At 34.4% G+C, this 22,937-nt stretch overlaps 1 protein-coding gene across 1 annotated transcript in view; it reads left to right on the top strand.

Moving 5' to 3' along the window:
* The window catches only part of COL24A1 (collagen type XXIV alpha 1 chain), a 299,775-nt gene that overhangs the window by 3,849 nt on the left and 272,989 nt on the right, over positions 1–22,937 (top strand). Inside the window, 3 exon segments of the mRNA XM_054566926.1 lie at positions 6,428–6,481; positions 9,256–9,309; positions 20,029–20,082. Of these exon segments, the coding sequence (XP_054422901.1) occupies positions 6,428–6,481; positions 9,256–9,309; positions 20,029–20,082 (162 nt within the window).

Raw genomic sequence — 22,937 nt, 5'->3', positions numbered from 1 at the left:
TGCATTTATGGATTAATAAAAGCTCCATCTACCTCAGACAAAAAAATCTGTCAGTCCATCAGTCCAGTCAATGGAAAATTCAGCCAAATCACTTATTTAATAATATATAAAGAAAACTATGAGATAATAGACTAATTTTTTGAGCTCTGAAATTCTTTTGTTGTGTAAGTGCAATTAAAGATGACCATTTGAAGAATTTTTAAATAATTTAAAACTCATTTAAAGGTATTTAAAATCATAACTTTAGAAACATTGTTTTTGCCTTTTATATTTGTGCCTTAAATAATTTTAATGCCTTCAGAAATTAATTTTTTAATTTCAAGAAGACCAAAATATGTCTCAAAATATGTTTTGATGAAATAAAGTTTAAGTCATTGGTTTAGTTCTAGAAACCATAGAATGTAGAATGGGAGATGATGCCACTTGCTTAGCTTATGTTTCCTTTGTGGTTATTATTTGAAGTGATTTACTAGGTATTGGGCAACTCTAATTAGAATGAATATTGAAAGGTTTTAAAATAAAACCTGAAGAATATTATTATTATAGAGAAATAAACTCTTTTCAGCTATGACAATTAATTACCAACATAATAGTAATCAAACTGAACAACTGGATAGGTCATATTAAACAAATGGTTATGGAAACAATTCTTCAGGAAAAGTCAGTATGATGAGATAAACATTAATCTCTTGTATAAAACCAAAAATAGCCATTTCAACATTGGTAGGTAAAGCAATAATTTTCAACAGATATTTGCTTAGTCTCTACTACGAACAAAACAGAAACACAGAGTATGTAGAAAACAATCACTATTCAGAAGGAGCTTATATTTCAGTAATGGGGCTGGAAGAAGTACATTTATAACTATATCTCATTGTAAAGTAAGATAAATACCACTGAGAGATACAAACTAAATGTATAGGATACATATGTTCAAAGGTTAAAAAAATATTTTTTGAAGGGATCTCTATGAAAGATCACTTAAGGTTGAGCTGTTCAGGATAGGTTCTTGTGGACAAAGTTAGTTATAACCTAAGTCCCAAAGAATGGATATGATTTTGGTAGGGGAAAGGGACTTGCATATTTTTTATATAGGAAAAATAGTGTGATAGCTACCACTTACTGAGTTTTTACCTTGTGGCAGACACTCTGCCATACTCTTTCCATTTATTATCTTATTTTAAAAGAACTCTGTAAGGTTGGTACTATTATCTTCATTTTTAAGCTGATTAAAATAAAAGCCAGAGAAAGTTAATATGCTTGCCCATAACCACATTACTAATAAATGTGGAGCCAGGATTTAGTGCCAGATTTTCTGCCTCTAAAGCTCAAATTCTTTCACAATGTGAGGCTGAGTAATGCTAGACAAATATAAGACCCAACATAGATGTCAAGTTGTGGAGGGTCTTAATTATCAAAGTGATAATTCTAATTTCATCTTCTCGATGGAGGATTTTGTAGGTTTCTAAGCAGGCATATTAATAGGAAATTCAGTCAGATAGCAGTGCCCAGGCGGGAAGTTCCTGTTATCTTATTGTTACAAGATTAGGACATTAGGATGACAGCAGTGAAAATGTAACAGACAGGTAAGACTCAAGAGATATTTAAAGGAAGGTTTGGTAGAACTAGTAAATTAATTGGACCTAGGGACAAAATTAAAAAGAGAGAGAGAGAATCAGAGACAGCTCAAGTTTTAACCATGCAGGTTGAGAGAATCGGGATACCATTACTAAAAACAAGAATTAAGAAAGTAAGTTGATTTTAGGAAAAGAAACTAAGTTAAAACATTTAAGTCTGCTGGCAATTCAGTAAGCTGTTGGAAAAGTTGAAGAAGCTGAAGTAAAAAAAAGAGGTCATGGTATGGGATGTATATTTAGGAGTCTTCCCATCAATATTGTAGTTGAAGCTGTTAAGGTTGGATAACTTCAAGGAAAGGAGTTTGGCAAAATGTTAGGATCCAAATAATGAGAAATATTTGATTTGGGTTATAGAAGGGAAAAAATAAGGAGAAATGTGACATAATAGAGAGATGGGAGAGAAGAATATAGTGCACTGTACCAAAAGCTGAAGAAGAGAGTTTTGAGAAAAATTGATGAGCAGTGCCAAAAGCTACAGAGAAGTCAAAGAGGATGAGGACTGAGAAAAGGTGGAAGAAATCCATTGGATCTTCTGATGAGAAAGTCATTGTTAACTTTGAGAATCCTACTTCAGTGTAGTGTAGATTTTAGAAAGCTACGGAGAGATTAAATGATGATAAAATGAGGAACTTTGTAGGGACTATTCTACTATTTCTTGAAGTGGATGTTACTGTTTGAAGTCAGAGGGCAATCTGGTTTTCTGCCTATAGGTGACTGTCTTTTCCTCTGTATCCCCATGCAGTTATTTCATTGTCTTTGAAGTTCATGAAATCTATTAGATTCTGTGTCAGTTTTTTTCTGGTATCTTTGATCTGAAGGATTATTCTTATTTTATTATACAAAAGTCTCCTCTTATATTCTCAAGCATTTTTTCCACTTTTTAATGTTCTTCTTTAGACTCGCTGATATGCTTATGTTGAATGTCCTTTGTGATGAAAGCATTTATTATCTTCTCTATAATTGTTTATCTGATTGCTTTTTGCCATTTCATTTTGTGTGAATTCAGTTATCCTACATCCATATTCCTTTATTGATTTTTTCAGTTGTATTTCATCAGTTTTTATTGCTTCTGACATGGCTTTCATCTGCAATGCTTTCTTTTTTCTTTTTCCTATCTTTAACTCTTCTGGTTCATTTCATTACATTGGTTGTTATTTTTATCTCTTGTAACTTTTCTCTGAGCTCTCTTTTTACAGAAAAGTGGCATTTTGGAATTCTTTGAATCTTCAGTGAACTGCATGACTGAACCTTTTCTCTGTTGCACAGAGCAATTAATTCCTCTTGTAAATGTTTTTACTCTACTTTTAATTTATGTTTCTATCCTCACACTTTCCTCTCAATACCTATGCATAGGTCCCCTTCTGGTTTGTTCCTAGTTATTACTCATTTTTTAAATAGAGATGACTCTTTCTGGACCACTGTTTATTTTAGAATAGTATAGGTACAGGCAAAAGGAAATATATGGTGTGGTACAGAGATTCAAATTTAGGTTGCTGCCTTAAACATCATCTTACCATATATATTTTTTCCTCTACTGAGAGACAGCTTTCCTGTCATTTCATGTACAATTTCTTGTGAAGCCCTTTGTATCACAGGCTCTCTGAAAAGTGATATGAGGATTTCTGCTCTTGTCTTTTACCCCCTAGACACCTCCCCAGATGAGGTGATTTGGTAGTAGAGCTGGGTTCTACTCTTCAGTTCTACCTTCCCTCCTTTTGACTATTTGGAACTGGGTCTTTACCGGGTCACGAATTATATCTCCAGTGGCTTTCCCATTTCTTTAAACCTAATCACTCTAGTCAAAGGATTGTTCGAATGAACTTTTAAAACCAATAAACATTTAGGTATCTGTAGCCTCTCCAAGTTTTGAGGTCTGAGGAGGTTTTTTGTTGGTTTTTTTCTTTGGTCATCTCTCAGCATCTTTTCTTACACCAAAGTTTCTCTGTATTTGGAAGATAACCTTCATATTTTGTGGTTTGTGGTTGTGGTTCTATTCCCATTTCATTGGAGATGATGTTTTCATCTTTTGATAATTTTTGTTGTTTTCAGTGGGTTTTGAGGGAGAGGGGGTAGTTTAAAAATATTCTTTTACATAAATTCTCTAGTGATCTTTTTAAAAACATGAATCTGATCATGTCATTTATCTGCCTTAACTGTTTAGTGGCAGAAAAATAAAGCATTGAAAATAAATCAGAAACTCTTTATCGTGACCTGTGAATCAGATGTGTTCTGGACCCTACTTACCTCAGCAACCTCATCGTGTTCCACTTTTTCTTACTTTCACTAATAGCTTTCTTTCAGTACTTTAACAAGATGATGGTTTTTTGTTTGTTTCGTTTTGTTTTACTCATGCCCTCATTCATTTTATTTCTATTTTGTAGAATTTTATTTTCTCCTAGTCATCTTTAAGGTCTAATTTAACCTTCCCGAGAAGAGCCTTCTCTGGTTCCATAATATAAATTAGGTGCACTATGTCAATCTCTCCCCTGGTTGCTTGCTTTCTTCTTCCTCACTACATAAACTGTGTAATTGTTTATCTGTTAATGTGTGTGTATGTGTGTGTGTGTGTTTTTATCTAGACTGTAAACTCTAGGATAGCTTGATGCTTACTAATGTTCATTGAGTGAGTAAATGAATTTTATAAAAGGAATTTTAGATGCAGAACATCTAAGATTAATTGAGAAGGCATTAGTACCTCTTAGAAGTATTGGCATCATGAGTAAATTTGCCTTAGTATACCTATTACCCTAGCAATAATAATATTATAACTGATCCTGAGTGCTTGCTATACCACACATAAACTTTTTAAAAATTGATTACTCTATAGTTAACTTGTTAACCACCACATATCAGACATAATAACAGTCTTTTATATAAAAAAACTTTAATGTTTACAGTAACTCTGAGTATAGGTTTTAATCATCAGTATTGCAAAGATGAGGAAACTAAGGCTAAGAAAGTGTGACTTGTCCACAGTCATTTAGCTAGTAAATGATTGAAGCATGATTTGATTCTAGACTGAATGATTGCAAAACCATTGCTCTTTTAATTGAATTATACATTTTGTTAATAATTAATAATGTGAAAGGTAAAGTGCTTTTATCTATGACTTAACTTCATGTATAGGAAATAACATATTCTTCTCAAAAAGTCATGCCATATAAAATTACTTCAGCTCTATGGGTTCTAGAAAATGCCTATTAATAACCCATTGTCAAAGATTTGGGGATTCAAAATTGTGAAGCTACTTTAAAATTGATTTTTATTTAATGCTCATTAAACAACTCAAATGTTTTAATCACAATATGAAATGTACTTTTATTCCCCTGTGATAATATTAACTTTAACATTAACTGACTTTCCAATTTGAATGAAATACTGGTTTCTTTTTTCACAAAGTAGTGTGATAAGGCAATAAACCAAAGTAGACATTTGTTTTAATTTTCCACTTTTTAGTTCTTATTTTTGGGGACATAATTCAAATCAACAGTTGTTAACTGCTGATTATAACAGCAAAACCAAAACTAATTTGAAAAGAATTTTAATTAAAAAAAGTGAAAGTCAATTTACAGTGGAATCTAGTGATATAATAATAGCTGTTAAAACATTTGAGTGGCTCAGGAAGAATTTCCTCAATATGGGGTTGACTATAAATAGTGCTTCTCTCTCAATGTTATCAAATGCATGAAAGGTAATTTTTATCAAGTTAGGTGATAGGAGAAGGAAAAAATAAAATGAAAGAAAAATGGACAGTTTTAAACATAGAAAGAGCATTAGAAAACTGGAAAATGACTGTGATATTGATAAGTTTCAAAGAGAAAAAAGCTACATGAAATGAGGCTCATTATGTCATGCCCCTTGTTAATGTTAATGGTAAAGTTAGTAATTTAACCTCGATATATATAATTTCAAAGCTCATACTATTTTTACTGCAATGATGAATGAATATTTACAAAATGGAATATGTGTATGCTCTCTAGACACCAAGAATAATGCCATTATCAGCAGAGTGCTCAATAACAATTAAATGAATGAACAGATGAATATGTGCTAACCATATCCCAAGTAAACATTTATGCTTTCACAATTGATTATTAAAGTGAGTAAAAAAGATGACCAAAGGCATTATATGAGAAAGCAAAGAAGTCGTTTCCTATTTCTTACTTGATATATTTAATAACATTTAAAAAACCCAGAAGACTTCAGTTTTGGCTTTCATACTTTGTTTTCATACAAATCACTTAACTCTATTAGTGACCTTCTGGTATACTGCATTTTGTATAAGGCAGATTTATTACTGAATATGCTAGAAGTATCTCATAGTAATGGTTTAACAAGTTCCACATATCCTTGGTATGAGTCTTTTAAAAAGAACATAAAATGGTCAGTGCTTTAAGTTTTCAAGGCAAGTCTTCTGAAATGTGTTTGAAAAAAACCAGTCATTGTTGGTCTCCAAACCCTAAATTGAATTCCTCCTTCAGTAGTAAAAGTAAATTTAGGTAAAAATCACCCACAAAACTACCAGTTATGATCCCTGTAAAAACCAGATACAGCGCCTATAACCATAAGTCATAGACTTCCTGCTGCCATTTCTGCCCAGATTAAAGAGGACACTTGAATTTCAATTCTCAGCCCTGCTGATTAGGGTGAGGGAATTCATGTTACTGTAAAATCATCATCAGCTGGTAACTGGGGACTGAATAAGAGCCCTAAAGTGAGAATTTTAGTAAGACTTGTGAGAGAAGATGTGTCTATTCTCATGCCTAATATCTTGGCATTTGTTTTCCAAGGGTCCACCTGGTCCAGCAGGTATCCCAGGTCCATCAGGGAAGAGAGGTCCACGGGTGAGTAGATGGATTCCTTTTCCCACATGCTGTTAGAATTAGTAACTTTCCAGTATGGTTTCCCTAGTATTGTACAGTATGTACTCCCTTTGGAAACCTGCCTGCCTCTTCAAACTTAGCCATACCTTTGCCAATTCAAGAGAAGCTTAGAAACACATGCAGCTTCATTTGAGTATAAACACCCAGCCAATGCATTCTCTATGAACATACCCAAGAAAGATTATCAAATTTGTAGATTGGTGGATGTTCCGGTGCTACTTGTAACAGTATTTTAGTTACAAAGTGATCTCATCTGTAGTTGATAGTCCAAGGTGGGGTTCATTTACTTTGGGAAATGAAGAGGAGTGGGCTGCCTTAAAGTAGTGCATTCCTGGATTACATAGTGGAAAATAGTGGAGCTATTGACTTAGAAAAATAATTGTCCTGAGGAAAAATGCTGCCTTAAGGATCAGCAGGAGTTTCTCACATTACACAGGTCCAACAAAAGATTTATTGCTGTGTTAGAATTAGTTTCTTTCAAACCGAAAAATAAACGTGGAGTTTTACTAACGAATTCTTCAAAGAGCTAGAAAAAGAACTGTGACTGTGTGTTATAAAGACAAATGCAGATACCATATATAATCCACTTTCTATCCTGATTTTTATTTATCCTGCAAACCATATAAAGAAAAATCACCCTAAAATACTACTTTAAGTTGTCCATATTCACATCAAACCCTTGTCCGTATGAAGCCTGAGACGAATGTTCACTGGGCTCCCAGTGTAATTTACTATTTCTTTTATTTCTCAGCACATTCCTCCCAGAGTGCCTTCTAAACCTTGTTCGCTCTCTCCTGCGCAGAGACCATTCACCCCGCTCCCTCTCTGTCAGGAGAACCCGGATCCCACTGTTCTGGGGGACCCAGTCCATCTTTGCACCGATTGCATTCCCTCTCCACTGCTGAGGCTATTCTCCTACAGCATGAACTTTAGTTTCTGAACTTCCACTTATTCTCATGAGACAGTACTTTCCTCTCCTAATTTCCACCTTTTTATTTTTCATTTATATGTCCAATATTCCTTCATTGAAGGAAGGAACAATATTTCTCTTCTTAAGGCTAATAATTACATTTGTGTTCCTAATTTTACCTCCAGTTATTTAAAAGTTGCAACTCCACATTTCTTCTCTCTCCAGATTTTATTTCATTTGGCAACAACCAACAAATTATACTTGTTTTTAAAAATCCCAAACTGTCATTGTCATTAATTTTTCCTAAAGTCATTGTCCTGGCTCACTTTTGCACTACTAAGCTTTGTGAAATAATAGTTTATATCTGTTGCTCTTATATCTACAAATAATTTGTTATTCCTCACAAATTTTTCTATCTAATTTACCTAAATTTATTTTTTTCAGGTTACAAATGACATATGCTATAAAATCTAATCTTTTTTAATTTAGTGTTAATTTTATTAGGTATAACTTCAATATTTACATTGCTGACATGTCTCTCTCTGAAACACAATGCTCTGTTACTTCAGAATTGAAAGGCAGATAATTAATTTTTAACTCTATGTTATATGTTAAAGTAAAGGTATGGATGAAAAGCACAGAAGTGGATACCAAACCCAAATGAGTGCAGGGGCCTAGAGACCTGGAAGGCTTTCTGGAGGTGAATCTTAGTTCATCTACTTGCTCATTGTGTGAGCTGCTCTCTCATTTGTAATGAGGGGTAAAAATAATCTATTTGCAGGGTTGTTATGTGGATTACTAATAAGAAATATAAAGCATTAACACAGTTACTTGCACATAGTAGGTACTCAGTAAACAGAAGCGATTATTAAATCCAAATTGACAACCATTCATTGAATGACTAATACCTGCTAAGTACTACCCTGATAATATTAAAAACAGCCTCTTTTCAAAGAATTCATAAGCCTATAACTAAATAACACATGTCATAAGATCATTAAAATGGAAATAAAATATCTAAGTAACAGATTACAATAGTATAAGAAATATCTCAAGGTGCCCTGGCTGGTGCGGCTCACTGGATTGAGTGACAGCCTGCGAAGCAAGGGGTCAATTGAGTCCCTATCCCAGGTCTGGGCACATGCCTGTGTTGCAGGCCAGGTCCCCAGTAGGAGGTGCTCAAGGGGCAACCACACATAGATGTTTCTCTTTATTTCTCCCTCCCTTCCCCTCTAAAAGTAAATAAATAAAAATCTTTAAAAAAAAATCTCAAGGTAACACATAACTAATTGCAAATGAATTTTACATACAGCAATTTCTATGAAAGTAAGTAGGAAAGAGAAATCACTTCCTGCTGGTGTATCTGGGATGTAGAAGTGAGGTGACAGCTCAGAATAATTTGGGTAGCTGTAGGGGGCAAGATTAAATGAAGTAAGTCTTTAAGGCATACATAATAGCATATGCAAAAACCTAAGTGCAGAAAGAGTTAACATGTGTTGAGAGGAGAGCAAGGAAACAATTGAAATTTGTTAATTTTAAGCTTCTTACTCTTAGAGCCTTTAGCAGGAGTACCAAGGAGTATGGCTGGAGATGGGGGTGGTACACAAGCAAGGTAAACACCTGCGGCAATGTTTTGAAGGCAGAACATGTAAAGGATGCTTAGGCTCTCTGTTTTTAAGACTAAAATGTAAAGAACTTTGTAAAAAAAAGTAATATTCATTTTCATGAAATTATAGTATGCAGTATTGTTTGAATGCTGTAATAAACACTTCCTGTTGTTTGTATCTAGATCTATTCTAAAAATGACGTTTTTCTCTATTTTTAGGGCATACCAGGGCCACATGGAAATCCTGGGTTACCTGGATTACCAGGTCCAAAGGTGAGTGATTAGGGATTTTCCTGACACTGGAGAAGGTCATTAACTTTTGAAGCCAATCTTGGGACATTGTGGATCTCTGTTATCTCCAGAGCATGATTTTTGATTCTTCAACAGGATTGTCTTAGCGTGACAGGGAGCTAAGTGCCTCTGAAAGCCACCACACTTGAATTTTGCAGGTTAGTGGTAAAGTCAGGTGTAGGCCTGCTTTGGGATTACAAAGTCTTTATTGTCAGAATATGATGGCAATGTATGGAAACTTTTGAAATATACAGATTATGATTTGAGTAATTTACCTTAAATCAAAGCCATTTTAATATGTGAATAAGTACTGAGGAACTAAACTATCATTTATCTCCCTGCTCTACACTTCCCTAATATTTTCACTTGAAAAAAGATCTGTGAGGATAATGTTTATAGGATGATCAAATTTTTATGAAAACAACTAACCTGAATATATTTATATATATACTTATATATATATATATATATATGCATACATGGATATATGGTATGATAGATACTATGTGTGATAGACAGTATGAACATAGAAAAAAGGGATATATACCAGACTGGTTACCCTGAGAGGAGGTATGGGAATGGAGAGATAACTAAATTTTATATATATAATTTTATATGTATATAAAATAATTCCCATAATATATATGGAATTAGCTGAACATTAGAGTCTTGGTTGCAAGCAACTTCATGAATCTTTTAGGCTCATTAATAACCCCTCTGTTATTAATGATTTCACTCAGAAGTAAACATGTGGCCATATAGCATAGGGATCAAGGACACAGGTTTGGAGTCCAAGAGATCTGAGTTCAAGTGTTATCTCTCTTGCTTTGTATGACTAGATGTAAATGACTTGCTTAGCCTCTTTAAGCTTCACTTTCCTCTTCTATTAAAATGGGGGAAATCAGTACATCCTCATAGGGCTGAGGAGAAGGTAAGGTGAATTAATGTGAGTAAAGCACCTAACATGGTGCTAACAGCTCATAGATATTATTATTAAGCAATAATAATAGCATATAGCTAGGATAATTGAAATTAGATTTCCTAGTTTCTCATCATTGCTAACGATGTCTTGAGTTCAATAAAAAAAGCCTCAAAAAGAAAAGAACACTCGTTTAACTCAAGTCTGAATGTGTAACAGTAGAGGAAAGACAGATGACTTCTAGAGAAACCAGAAGTGTGCTTTTTAATGTGTGATTCCTTAGTCCTTTGAGCTTCACAGGGGGACTTTTAAAGATATTTAGAATCAGTCAAAGGTCGAAGTAGCTGTGAAGGCCCAGCTCATGTTTCTCCTCAGGGCTGAAGTGCCAGGGGGCTGACTGTCCAGACAGCCTCTTCTCCACAACACAAGGAAGATGGGATTAGGGGAGGCCATTCCACTTGGCTTGCACTCTCCTCCCCCTTGCCTAACCTCAGCAAGTAGTATACAATTATGTACTGGACACAAACAAACAAATAAAAATACAGAGACTAGAGTGAGGAGAGATGAAGATATAGTGGAAAGCCTTTCATTTAATTGACTTTTTACAATATGTATACTTAGAGGAAAGTATTTGAGAAAATGAAGAACTTTATATCAAATAAAAATGATCACTGTTGCAAGATTTAAAAAATGACGTATTTTTCAAATTGACTAGTATGAATATGTGTCCTTGGCAAAATGATAGGAAAGGTGAAAAGTTTAATCTCAAGATGTTTTTCTTCAATATTCTATTTAGTAGTAATGTGGGCATGATTTTGACTATAACTGTTCACCAATAAAATATTTTTATGAACCCATATATGAGGGATTTTTTTAAAAACCTACTTTTAATTTTAAAGCAGCTACCTAGACCTTTTGAGGACTCCTCTTAGAAACGTGAATATTAGTCTTTAATTCATATTTGATTTAATACTTTGATAATTATGTTCATAATAGCTGAAGCTGATGATGATTTGTTTTAGCTGTACATAATTGTGCAGAACATTACATTTGTGACACGTGTTAAAAATCACTACTCTGTTCAAAGGCATCAAATAAAGCTTGCAGTGTGTGGTTTTGTAAACCCAGTTTTCCTAGATATTTAACATGCATTTGGATTAATCAGATTAATAGAACATTCAAGTTTTATACTTTATAATTCTTTTAGAATATTTATTCAAGTCAATGTGAAAAATCAAAGCGGATCACATGCTCTTGACAAGAAATTTTGATGTGTAACCACAGAATTTATTTTCCTTCAGAGAATAAAGATTTTTCCTTTCTAGGTTATTGTTTAGCAAGAATGACATGTAAAATTATTAGCCTCTAAGAAAATTATATAAAAAGTCATCTTGCCATTTGCATAAGGCATCACCTGTCCATTTCTAAAGGGGGTTACTTGAATCCAAAGAAAGAGCAAATTAAGGCAATTGCAAATATAAAAAGGTTTAACTGAAATGTGAAATGCAACTGATTATGGAACTTTTTACAAACATACTAGGATTAATGTGCTTTATAAAAATTGTTAGAACCTAAAGGTACCTCATAAGTTAAGTGATATGAAGCACATAAAGTACGTGGTATAATGCTAGTACATAGTTGATGCTTAAGAAGTTACTATTTCCCTTTTCTTAGAGGAGCTATTTATTAAGGTGCTAGGCCAATTAGAAGTGTAACTTTTACTGAGAATACCACATTTTTTATTTGTTAAATAAAGTAAAAATCATATGGCTCTTATGAATGAAAAATATCTTAAAATAGTAAATAGAAATATGTTCTATTTATAAGGCTTATTTAAAGTTTATAAGGTATTTACCATGTCCCTCTAAAGCGATGTGGCTCAAACTCCAAACTACTTCCCTAATGGTGTCCAGCAGCTAAAATTTATGTTCAATTCTTTTAGCCTTCTGGTTGTTGCTTTCTGCTGAACTCTTTGGGATCTTTCATATGTCAGGATCAGCCAACTATTGAAGGGAATGTATATCCAGGTTTTGGAGGAAAATGCCTTTTTTCTTTCCTTCTAGGAATTTCTCAATTTACAGTCTCATTCTGGTAGCCTCACACTCTGTCCTTTGACACCATTAGCCAAAAGATCCTTGGTTTTCTGCTTGAATTCTAGCCACTCTGTGCAGTCTGGGGAGGTTCCCCTAGGGGAAAAGCTATATACACCAAGTGTGGCTTCATTCTTTCAGGAGCTGAATCCTCTCTAGTGCATTCTGTTTTTCATTGCTCTCCTGCGTATTCATATAGTTATTTTATATATCTTGTTCTGACTTTATAATTGTTATTTGCAGAAGGATTAGTCACATATATACTATTCTGTCACTATCTGAACCAGAACTCTTAATAATTCCTTTTTGGACATATTTAACTTAAGATGACTATTTGACATCTAAATGGAGATATAAAAAGGATATATCGATCTGGAGTTCATGGGAGATATCATAGCCAAAAATATGCATTTCAGAGTCATCAGCATATATATGGAATTTAAAACTATTGAATTGATGAGGTCACCTATGGATGACTATAGACAGAGAAGTATTCAAGGACTGAGTCTTGAGGCATTCCAGAGTGTAGGATATTAGGAAAAATAAGAGGAACGAGCAAAGGAGACAGAGAAAAAAAAATGCCTGATGAGGTAGGATAGTGGAAGGGACCAAAGTTTGAGTAGAATGGGTCCAAAAGAGAATGGAAGGAGAGGCAGTCACCTGGTTAACACAGACAAATTTCTAGGAGTGTTGCTCTAAAAGAGAGTAATGTAATGATTAGAGAAGTGAGATGTGGGTTCAAGGAAAGTACTGTTTTAATTTTAATTTTTGTTGTTTTAAGTAATATATTTTATTTTTAATGTATTTTATTGACTATGCTACTACAGTTGTCCCAATTTCCCCCTTTATCCCTCTCCACCGAGTACCTCCCATGCCCACCAGCAAGCCCCCCTTAGTTCATGCTCATGGTTCACACATGTAAGTTATTTGGCCTCTCCATTTCCTATACTGTTTTTTAACATCCCCCTGCCTATTCTGTACCTACCAATTTGTATTTCTTAATCCCTGCATCTTTCCCCCATTCTCCCCCTTTCCCATCCCAACTGGTAACCATCCAAATGATCTTCATATCTATGAGTCTGTTCCTGCTCAAGTTGTTTGCTTAGTTGTTTTTTAGATTCAGTTGTTGATAGTTGTGGATTTGTTGCCATTTTAATGTTTATAGTTTTTATCTTCTTTTTCTTAAATAAGTTCCTTTAACATTTCATATAGTAATGACTTGATGATGAATTCCTTTAGCTTTCCCTTGTCTGGAAAACACTTTATCTGCCTTTTATTCTAAATGATAGCTCTGCTGGATAGAGTAATCTAGGTTGTAGATCCTTGCTTTTCATCACTTTGAATACTTCTTGCCAATCCCTTCTAACCTGAAAAATTTCATTTGAGAAATCAGCTGACACCCTTATGGGAGCTCATTTGTAGCTAACCATCTGCTTTTCTCTTGCGGCTTTTAAGATTCTCTCTTTATCTTAGGCATTTTAATTTATGATGTGTCTTGGTGTTGGTCTCTGTGTCCACTTTGTTTGGTATTCTTTGTGCTTCCTGGACTTATATGTCTATTTTCTTTACCAAATTAGGGAAGTTTTCTTTCATTACTTTTTCAAATAAGGTTTCAATTTCTTGCTCTTTCACTTCTCCTTCTGCACCCCTATGATTTGAATGTTGTATGTCTGAAGTTGTCTCAGAGGCTCCTTAGCCTATCCTTGGTTATTTTTTAATTCATTTTCTTCTTGCTGTTTTAGTTGAATCTTTTTTTCCTTCTTATGTCCCAAATCATTCATTTGCTTTTCAGCTTCATCCACTTCACTGTTAACTGCCTATAAATTATTTATTTCACTTAGTGTAAACTTTATTTCTGCCTGGGCATTTTTATGCTGTTAAAGCACCCAATGAGTTCCTTGAGCATCCTAATAACCAGTGTTTTGGACTCTGCAATATGATAGATTGCTTATCTCCATTTTGTTTCGTTCTTTTTCTGGAGTTTTATTCTGTTATTTCATTTAGGCCATATTTATTTGTCTCATTTTGGCAGCCTCCTTGTGTTTGTTTTCACATATTAGGTAGAGCTGCTTTGACTCCCTGTCTTAGTAGCATGGCCTATTATAGAAAAGCACACCTGTGAGTTGGATGGGGCGGAGCCTTAGGTAATCACCACGGCAGGGCAACAAGTGTGAATGAGGTTGATGGAGTCTCACGTATGGTGCTAAAGCTCTGTGGCTGTGTTGGGGAGGGCTCAGAAAAGGGACAATGGCCACTGCCTGGCCTCTGGAGTTTTGTCTGGGAGGAAGCTGTCTTCCAGCACTTGCCCTGATGCCAGACACTTCAGTTTCTCTCTGTAAGCCACTGTTGCCCTTAAGCCTTTTGTCCTGGTGCTGGAGTCCAGAGGGAGTGAGTCTGCTTAAGTTCTAAGTCCATTGAGAGTAGATGCCTGAGAGTTCTGCAGTTTCCTCTGCACCCACAACCCTCACTGATTTTTATAGCCAGAAGTTATGGGGGCTTATCTTCCTGGCACTGGAACCCTGGGCTGTGTGGTCTGGTGTGGGGCTGGGATCCCTTGCTCCTGAGACATCCCTCCTGATTTTTATCCACCACATATGGATGTGGAGCCACCCCTCCCACATCTCTGTGTTTTTGCCCCTTCTTCCCATCTAAATGGATGTGACTTTAATTCCTTGGTTGCTGGACTTTGCAATGTTTTTTTTAAAGGGAAGAAAGTATGTGTTTTCTCGGTGATGGCAATTATCCTGGAGAGAAGTAAAAATTAAAATAATGCAGGAAAGACAGTGTACCTGTGATGTCCTGATAAGAGAGTGGTGGGTGGAGGTGGAAGAGGATATAAGGGGGATAAATGGTAATGGGTAAAAATACAGTAAAAAAAAAAAAAAGAAATGCATCTCTGAATATGTGGAAGAAGACATGACTATTATTTCCCATAGAGTTAAAATAGCACTTAGAACTCTCTAGGAATGGGAAATTATTTATCATTAGTTGAGAATGCACCCCTTTGTTTATAGCAGCTCTATTTACCATAGGCAACAATTGGAAACACCCTAAGTGCCCATCAGTAGATAAATGCCTAAAAAAGCTGTAGTATATTTACACAATGGAATACTATGCAGCAGTAAAAAAGAAGAAACTCTTACATTTTGCAACAACATGGATGGACCTGGAGAAAATTATTCTAAGTAAATTAAGTCAGTCAGTGAAAGAAAAATATCATGAACTCACTCATATGTGAAATCTAACAAACACAATAAACTAATGAGCAAAATAGTAAAGACACGTAAAACAGATGGACAACTTCCGGAAAAGAGGGTAGGGGAATGGAATGAAAGATGGGAGAGGGATTAACCAAAGAACATCTTTGCATAACTCACCGACATAGACAACAATGTGGGGATTGAGTTAGGGAAGGGAAGTGGGGGACTGGGTGGAGGTAGGAAAAGGGAGAAAAAGTGCGAACAACTGTAACAGCAAAACAATAAAACTAAAAAAAGAAAAATGGAAAGAAATGCAGTAGATCTATAAACATCTACACAGACAACTATGTGGTAGATATTGTTAGAGATAGAGATCTTAATGAAATTTTATGTTTCATGTTCAGTATTTGATATGATTGAAATATATAGAATGAATTCATAGTGCCGTTCTAAAAGACCACCAAATTATATATGTGCATGTGAAAAAAAATCCCTGAATATGTGAAAGAAGATATGACTATTTCCCTGTTTCCCATAGAGTTAAAATAGGTTCTTACTGGAGTATTAGTTGTCTGGACTTAACACTCTATAACAGTGTCCTGCTCTTGAGGAAAAGTCAGGTAATACGCATCCCCACACATATTGCTTCTCCAGTTTTTGACTCCTGTAAACAAAATGATCACTTTACTGTTCAGAGCCGTCAGGTAGTTTATTTTGGATTTTTTCTAGAAATTATAGCTGAAATCACGAGGAGGAATGGACCATAGGAGGTTTATATCACTACAGCAAAAACAAAATTCCTATGTCTTATCTCCTTAACCTCTGACAAATCCCCTTTAACTAGAAATTTCATGTATTTGTTTTTTTCTTAATGAAACTTACAAGGTATGTTCTATTTTAGCAGTTAAAATGTAAATTTATTTCTCAATTAAATCTTTATTTTCTATTTCTTTAATTTAACACCTTATTTTTACTATTTTCCCATCTATCCTTTTTGAAATCCCCTAAATTTAAGAAAAATTTAAAAATGAGAGGTTAAAGGTATGAAACCTTTCCTTGCTTTGGTGAGTATTTGGTTAAAATAAATGAGTATTTTATTCCATAGGAAGTTTTATATCCCAGACCTCAAACAAATCATTTTTAAAATGAGAGAAAGGTTTTAAAGGACAGTGCTGAATAAAAATATGCAGTCTTCACATTGGGTAATGTATCCTCTATGAAAACAAATTATTTAATCATAAAATAAAGACCAGATTTTTAAATCAGATCCTATCCTGGACAGCTTAAACAAAATTTAAATGTGTAGTTTATTTAATCCCAAAATGAATCTTCCCTTTTTCTTTCTAAACAGTCCACTGTGGAATTTTTCTTATAAGCAATTAACCCAAAACCCCCAAATCCTTTGTCAAGCAGTGGCTGCTAAAAAACTGGAACTTTATATCACATATCCAAGAGAGATGTGCAAATGAAATGCTTCTTGCTTCATCCTTATTATCTGGAGTCCCTGGGAGTCTTATTTTCCCTTTGGACATGAATTCAGGAACAATTCAATATACCTATGTTGAACGTGGGACCGATCCTTGAGCATAGCTGCACCGGCATCTTCATGGGTATCGAAGTGCACATCAGCTTCTCCGGTGGCCTTCCCACTGGACCTGTATTCCATGGTGATTCTAACAGGCTTCTGTGGAGCAAAAAAGTTTATAATGTCTTGGGCATTGGCTTGGAAAGGCAATCCTCTCATGTGAACACACTGTAGCGAAGATGAGGTTCCAAAATCAACAGCCTCTGGAAGCTTTTCTGACATCTCTTTATGGTTTGGCAGAGTAGTTAAAATTTTAGGTGTATTTGATGACTTAGAGATAGAAATTAAAAAGAAAAACAGGATTCAAAACAAAAATATAAATACCACAGGTTAGTGAGTGTAATGACACCTATTTGGTCATTTCATATCTTTAGAAATGTTTTGCCTTTCTAAGCCTGTGCTACTGGCATTTGACATTAGTGCCTGTGAGCTTCAGGAGGGAATTCTAGTCTCAGCTTAAAAGTTGTGTGTACACATGCCCCCATCCCCTACCCCTTTTTTTGGTTGTGGATAAACATTAGGGGTGTTAAGTCTCAAAGCTGTGAAGTGATGTGTCAAAACAGTCCCTACTGGTAAATCGAAGACTTCACTTGAATTTAAACCAGCGCTAGATAGGAAACCATCTAAGTCCCTTCCTTTGCTTTTCAGTGGGGTAGCACATCCCATGTTGTAGAACAAGTAGGGGTGCCTTGCTTAAATAAAAATAGCATTTAATGTATAATTGTGTGAAGGGTTTATGGATAAAACTGTACTTCTGTCACATTGTGGCAGTACCTTCTGCTTTAATATTAAACAGCTTGTTATTTAAATATTGGATCAAAAAAAATGAGAGGTTAGTCAATTTTAAGCCATGCTTATGTTAAAATATAAGTATTTAAAGTATAAATTTCTTTTAAACGGTTTTGTTGAGATATAATTGACATACAAAGAATTGCTAGTATTTAATGTGTACAATTTGATACGTTTAGGCATATGCAAACACCCATGATACTATCACCACAGTCAAAGTAATAGGCATAAGAAACACTCCCAGAGTTTCCTTGTGTCCTTCTTGTCTCCCTTGTTTTGTGTGGAGTCCCTGTTTGGGCACCAGATGTCGGGGACCCCGTCCCACAAAGTTCCCCCGTTCACTGCAGATGAAATAATGAGTCGTTCAGACACTAATTGCCTGTCAAGAAAAGGTGGGCAATCACCTCTAGTGGGGAAGGCCCCGAGCCCTTTTCTGAAATGGCTTTTATTGAGAATGGTATGTGCAGGGGTATACAGCCTAAGTGCAAAGCTTAGCAATCCACTGAGAGAGCTATAGATAACAAGAGGAATACATAGATCAGCCTTGGGTTAAGGTCTGTTAGACATGCTGATGCTAGATGATTATTAAGCTAAGGTTCAGGGGCTCACAGATCTTCTCCCTTGCTTTGAGACTAAACACTTGGTTTTTTCTTATCAGGGCAGTGCTAAGCAGAGCAAGCTTCAGTAAATATAATGCACTCTTTAGGACAGATCTCCCACATAAACTCTCGGAACTATGTCTGTCTGGTCGAGACTTACAGGTCACTTTCAAGGCCTGGCTCGCATGGGGCTACAATTCCCGATACTACATGGTCTCCAACAGTTTTGTGGTGAGGACACAACAGAAAGGAAATTGCTGCATGAGCTTACTTATATGTGGCGCCTAAAAAAGTTGAATTCATAAAAACAGAGAGTAGAAAAGTAGTTACTATGTTGATAGGTGGGGGAAATGGAGAGATGTTGGTCAAAGGGTACAAAATTGCATTTATGTAGAATGAATAAGTTCTATAGATCTAATGTATAGCATGATGACTATGGTTAATAATACTGTATTGTACATTGGAATTTAGTTAAGACAGTAAATCTGAGATACTGTCACCACACACACGTAAGTAACCATATGAGGAGCTGGATATGTTAATTAGCTTGCCTATAGTAATCCTTTCACCATGTATGTGTCTATCAGAACACCATGTCATACCCCTAACAGTCTTTATTAAAAAAAAATAATGGAGAAAAAAATCAGATTTTGAATTATAAACAATCTCAATTGTAGCCCCTTATATTAGGAGATGTGAAATAGAAAAGGAGATACTCTGGTAGTACTTGTAAGAAAGAATATTGTACCAAAACACTTTGGTTGAAACCTAATCTCCTATTTCTTTTGAAATATAAATGATAAAGGTTACCAGAGTATGAAAAGTACCTGTTTTTATAACAGTATAAAAACAATTTTGGCTAGTAGAGGTATTTTTTGGTTTATTTTTTATTATGAAAGCAATTCATAATAAAAATGCTTCATGTACATTGCAAGATTTTAGAAAATATTTAAACTTGAAATGATCTCTAAAAATTTCATGAATTAGATAAGCAGGTTTCTTTTACTGAAAGTAACTAGTTTTCCAGTGCTAAGATAAGAATTATAACTCAAAAAGTCACAAAAATAGAAAGGCTAATAGAGCCTTTACATACATCCCTTGAATAAAGTTGTTTCAATAGTAGTATAACTTTATTAGATTTAAAATATCAGCTGTCTGGGGAATTTCTAGGAATCTTTTCAACATTTCCAGGGATGTCCAACCTATGACCCGCAGGCCACATGCAGCTCAGGATGGCTATGAATGAGGTCCAACACAAAGTCATAAATTTCCTCAGAACATTATGAGACATTTATGTGGTTACATGTCGCAGTGCATTTAATGTGTAGCCCAGAGATGCCAAAAGGTTGGACACCCCTGAAAGGCTAAGAAAATATACATTATAAAGTAAGTAATCTATGCCCATCTTGCTTTAAAATAGTTTAATACCATATATTGTTTATAACTTCTGCTGGTGTATACATCTGAGTAAGGATGATATAATATATGTAATTTATGCTTCATCAAATGTTTTATCTAGGGCCCCAAAGGAGATCCAGGATTTTCTCCAGGTCAAGCTATTTCTGGACAAAAGGTAATTATTTGTTTATGAAATAAAATCATAGTGATATATTTCTAGCATTTAAAAATTGTCTTTTTTGAGACTTTGTTATCAGATAGAGAATATAGAAAACTATTGGATTTTAATGAAGGAAGAAATATTTGAAGAATTGAGTAAATGTTTTATTAGCTTATCATTAATTTAAATCTTACCAGTAATTTTTATAAATGTCTACTGTGGCCTGCCATTGTGCTACCTGCCAATTAAGGAGGAGTGCAGTAAAAATTAGAGCAAGATATGATTCTAATCTCAAAATTTTTGCTGTTTATATGCATACACACTATAATACATATCTTCCAGTGCCATTTCATACCTTTGTAAGGATAGTTGTACATACCCTAAGTCCCTAAGTAATCGTGAGAGAAGCAATCATAATTATCCTGTTTTCCAGTTGAGAAAACAGAATTTATAGAATTTAAATAATTCTTCACATGAATAGTAAATAGAGTTAATGATATGTCTGAGTTGTCTGACTTTTAGTCAAGTGTGCTTTTCATTTTATCATAATGTGCTCAAACATCAAACACACACACACTTAGGTTAAAAAAAAAAAGCTAATGTTTTAAAGATAGCAACAAATTTTTCTTAGGAGGAGTTTACTATTTTCCAATAAGGCTGAATACAAATGGAGTCTTTAGAAATAAATATGGAAGCTTTATTTAGACAAGCACTTGATGAATATGACACAATTATAGAATGCTTTTGTTTGTGTGGTATGTTTGTAAACTTTTAAAATCCCTGAATACTTTTGGTGGTTCTTGGGGTGAAATCTGATCTTTTAATTGGCTTACAAAAACTCATTTAAACTTAACCATATTTTGCCATGTATAATGTGCACCTTTTTGCCCAAATTTCTTAGGGAAAAATAAGGATGCATACATTATACATGGGAATCAGGACTAAAATGTGAGTGTTCATTATACACAGCAAAATAAAGTAAAAATAAATCACATCATATTAATGGACTTTATAGATATTTTACTAACAAGTAAATAAAAAATAACTTAAAATCTTAAGGACTTTCTCATCTCAAACTTCTAACTTCTAGTGTTTTGGGAAAATAAATTTCTACTGTTTACAACACCCAAAGTTATGTTATGTCAGCCCAGATGAACTAATACAGCCCCTCAGGAATGACCTGAATTAACTTACAGTCCAATAGTATTGAAAGGGTGCATCACTATGGCAAAAGTCTTCCCTTATAAAATATTATGACTACAAATGAGGCCACAGGAACTGACATAGCAGGCCCCATGATATGTGCTTTGAGAGGACAAATTGCAGAGAGATATATAGAATAGCTTAATCCCATCTTTCTTCTTTCTGTGTATAAATAGTGCTATCATATGTGATAAAGTGTCAAGTTTGGAGAAGATCTTAAGCACAGTTGAGCTGACTACTGCACAGAATACCTTGGACACATTGTTAAAGCAATTAAAAAAACGTCAAAATGCAACAAAATCTTAAAAGACCTTACTGCTGTGATAGAACTGAGTTCACTGAATCTAAATAATTTTGAAAGGGAATGCAAGTTTAATTGGTCCCTTAATTATTACAAGGAAAAAACCCACAATCTGAGAAACATAAATGCCATCCTTAAAAATACCTGAATATAGGACATTTAATTTCTTACTGAAAATTTAGAAATTAGACTTCTACTTTGTTGTGGTAACTACTTTAAATAAACTGCCCAAATTTACTATTCAGATTTATATCAAATGCTTGGTTTTATCTTTCCTTTTGGCTTCTCTATACAAAATACAGGGTGGTTCAGAATGTGTACAGTATTTGTGTAAAATATAAAGTGATTCATCCTGGGAGTTGAGGCTTGGAAGTATCTCAGTGTTTTTTCTTTTTTAAACTTTTTTGAGCTTCTCGTATACTTATTGTGGTTAGTATAAAGGAGAAATGTAGTAAGATATAGGATTTAATAGCAAGTTGCCATTGAACTTTAAGTGAAATCCAGCTTTTAAAGCTGAGATATATTTCTAAAATGGTAAAATTTTTAAACAATTTCTTAGAAATTACATTTACATTAAATTGGGTTCAAGGCAGGATATTAGTCATATACATGACAGTATGAGTACAAATAAATTGCAAATATTGAATTGATGGGAGGATAGCAGGATTGGGAAACAACTGAATTCCATTTTTAACCCCTTAGCCATTTTTACAAGAAATATATAGTCAATAATGACACACTAAAAGCAATGCAGGGGCTAGTCCTTAAGCATGTAATATCCACTAAATAACATCTCTCATACTGTATACATAAATGTTTAAGTCCTTCTGGGATCTCGATGGCTAGCAAAGATAACATTTAAATACTGGTTATTTTTTTCCTTCCCATAAGACAAGTGAGATACTATTCTCATTTTTCAGACAGAAAGACTTTGAAGGGAATCAAGTAATCCACCCATGATTAGAGCTAGTGAAAGGAGATGATCTCTTATTTCCTATTGCAGTTTTCTTTTTCCTCTTTCAGAGTGATAAATGTAAACAAACAAAAAAATCCATGTAAATTGTCATCCCATGCAAATGGAAGTCATCTTAAAATACTGGGTAATATTCATAAAAATGAGTATTAGAACAAGTGGGAAAGAACTCTATTGTTAATAACAGAAATACTTTTTTTTCCTTACTGTTTAATGACATATTAAAGTAGATAATGCACTAAAAATTAAACAGCATAAACAGTCACTAAGGAATATATTTAGGATTATTACCTAAGTGCTCCTTTTCTCACTTTTTTTTCATGCACAATAAATTGTTGCAGCAGAAAGATGGAAAAGAAGGGCGGTAAATAAAGAGTGCACCTAGAGTAAACA

The sequence above is a fragment of the Pteronotus mesoamericanus genome, unplaced genomic scaffold, assembly GCF_021234165.1.
Source record: "Pteronotus mesoamericanus isolate MK-2021 breed Mesoamerican mustached bat unplaced genomic scaffold, CSHL_Meso_final contig_181, whole genome shotgun sequence".
Lineage (NCBI taxonomy): Eukaryota > Metazoa > Chordata > Mammalia > Chiroptera > Mormoopidae > Pteronotus > Pteronotus mesoamericanus.
Note: the sequence above shows the minus strand (reverse complement) of the source record. Positions and strands in the feature narration are given on the sequence as shown.